Below are 2,676 nucleotides of genomic sequence, written 5' to 3'. Positions count from 1 at the left end.
ACTGAGCAGCCATCTCTGAGTAGGAAAGATAGACAGGCTTGCTCTTGTATGAGAAGAGAAGGGCCAGAATGAGAAGTGCTGGGCACGAGAGAAGGTTGGATGGAAATGTGTAGGAATGAAGGAGGTGAAATGGAGGGGTACAGACAATCACAAGTGGCTATGTGTGGGTGAAAGACAACCTACTCACTTGCTGAAGACCATCCTGCCCTATTCTGCACCTCTCCTACCTGCTCCTGAGGATAGAGAGATTCTTCATTCCCTCCCTTCCTAGCATAATTTTCACAGAGCAGGGCTTGAGTTTCTCCCAGGTGTGTTGGGTTTTTAAGAGCAACGCAGGGGATTGTATTACAGGAAATAAGCAGCTGAACATACTTTCTAGGGTGAGAGGCCTTGGCAGCAGGTTCTGGTGCTGTTCTGAGATGTCAACCAGCCCTGGAGGAGAAGGCAGTAAGTTGTTCTGCATTTCTATCTAGTCCAGGAATCCTGCATATGGATTCCAGGCAAGGAGCAGCTTCCTGCAGAGGGAAGGGGGATTTGGCTCAGTGAAACTCTGTGCAGGGAAAAACCAAGGAAGATGCGTAACTCAGACAACCTAAACATTCCCCCCAGGCAGCAGGGTCTCCTATGAAACTTGTTATGCCAGGCTCAACACAGAACAGGATGTTTAAGGACTTTTTTGGAGAATAAGCTGTTGATGATTGTTTTGCCTCTTTGGCACATGGAGGTCTCTGCAAAAAACTGCTTGTGAAGAAAGGAATTTGGGGCAGAGACGGAAGAACTGGACAAGGGGAGAGATAGTGTAAGGAATGTCTCAGAAATAAGAACTTTACCTTGAATTAGTTTATTCCAGTGATTATCTACGTTACATGAACAAACGTGGCGAAACAGACTCTGGACTGTGCATTCCCTTGTCATGGTGGGAAGCTGAGAGGGAGAGCAATGGAAACCAGATGTTTGTCATGTTTGCTGCATCTCCTGAAAAGTGATCAGACAATATGGCCATGGAGTAGAGTCTAGAAACAGGCACTGAACGTGATGAGGAATGGCAGAAGAAGTGCCTTCCTCTTTATAGGAGATGCAAGTTGCAGGTACAAAATGAGCCTTAAAAGCACTGGGATGAGGTACCCTGGAAAACATCCCAGCTCTGAAAGTTGCTTTACTTCTTTTAATTTGTGTTGTTCTCTTTTTGACAGAAGATTAAAAAAGAGCCTGAGAGGACTTGCACCTCCCTCCTCCCTCTCAGATGGAAGGTGCCAAGGAAAAAATAATCCTGAATATTGGGGGAGTCAGATATGAGACATACAGCAGCACCCTCCGGACCTTCCCAGGGACAAAGCTGTGCAGCCTAACAGATCCCCATGCCCCAAGCATCTACGACTATGATCCTGCCACCAAAGAGTTCTTTTTTGATAGGAGTGCTGAGATCTTCAGCTATGTGTTGAACTATTATAGGACCAAACATTTCCACTGCCCCATTGAGTTCTGTAGGTCAGTCTTAGAAGAAGAACTGGCTTTCTGGGAAATAAATGAGACACAGCTACCCTCTTGCTGCTGGCTGAAGCTGAATAACAAAGAGGTGCAGCCAGAGGAGTTTAACAACTGGGATGAAAACGAACCAGCCGATGACCAGTGCCTCATAGTCCAGACAGAAAGAAGGGATACCAGCTGGCGAACCAGGTGGCAGTCAAAGATTTGGTCTACGTTTGAAAAACCCTTTTCTTCTTTCAGTGCTAAGGTAATACTGTATGTGGAGATGGACACAGCCTGTGCCCTTTGGGATTACTGGAATGGGTCCACGAAAAATGATAATGGGTTCATAGCTTTGATAAGTATTCTTTGAGTCCCACATTAAAAAAGAAAATAAAATTCTCTCTTCTCATTAACAGACGCCACCTTCTTCTCTACTCCTCTTATTCCTGTTCTCTGTACAAAATGCATGCCCTGTGCCTCTTTAAAATGTCAGGCATGTAAAGGAACAAACACAAGTCAGAGACTGCAGAGGATGTTTTCTGAGCTGCTGGCATTTCTGGAGCCAACACTGAGTGCTGAAGAGGCCCTCAGTGTCAGTCTGTCCACATTACCACAGCTGACGGACATTTCCCCTTCCTTACAAACTTCAATATAGGAGTACAGGGGCTTTTTTCTTTGACTCCAATCTTCTCTATTATTTTTCGTATCCGGAAGGAGAAAATGCACTCCCTGTGAGCAAAACAACAGTGATTTGAGAAAGATTAGGATTGTACTGTGCCTGTGGAGGGGATGCTGGGGTTGCGGGGAGCAGTGGGGTTATGCAGTACGTGTTTGTTGAACTAATTGCATGTGTGTTCTTTCCTTCCTCTGCAGTGTTTGGCTTTTGTTTCTCTGCTGTTCATCGTTGGAATTGTCATCATATTCTGTGAGGAGACCAAGGCACAATTTGAGTTCTTTACTGCTAACTTCAACTCTGGCTATTCTGAGATCACCCACAACAACCATGAACCCTATTACCACCAGGCTGCCTACTTGCTTCATCTGGAGCTTTTCTGTGTCCTCTGGTTTACTTTTGAGTTCTCTGTGCGATTTTGTTTCTGCCCAGACAAGAAGTTGTTTTTCAAAAATCCCCTGAACGTGGTTGACTTCCTCTCCCTCTTCCCAGTTTATATTGAACTCTTTGTGGCTGGGCAGATTCGGAGGATG

The 2,676-nt window shown here is 45.4% G+C and overlaps 1 protein-coding gene across 1 annotated transcript in view; it reads left to right on the top strand.

Annotated features, from left to right (window-relative positions):
* The first annotated feature begins 1,243 nt into the window (after positions 1-1,243).
* Positions 1,244-2,676, top strand: part of LOC104496747 (potassium voltage-gated channel subfamily C member 1-like) — a 1,994-nt gene continuing 561 nt past the window's right edge. Inside the window, exons 1-2 of the mRNA XM_010139910.1 lie at positions 1,244-1,735; positions 2,344-2,676. Coding sequence (XP_010138212.1) covers positions 1,244-1,735; positions 2,344-2,676 — 825 coding nt within the window. The remainder of the gene's footprint in view (positions 1,736-2,343) is intronic.

This window comes from Buceros rhinoceros, unplaced genomic scaffold, assembly GCF_000710305.1.
Source record: "Buceros rhinoceros silvestris isolate BGI_N320 unplaced genomic scaffold, ASM71030v1 scaffold28907, whole genome shotgun sequence".
Classification (NCBI taxonomy): domain Eukaryota; kingdom Metazoa; phylum Chordata; class Aves; order Bucerotiformes; family Bucerotidae; genus Buceros; species Buceros rhinoceros.
The sequence above is the reverse complement of the archived record's forward strand: the minus strand, read 5'-3'. Positions and strand labels throughout refer to the sequence as shown.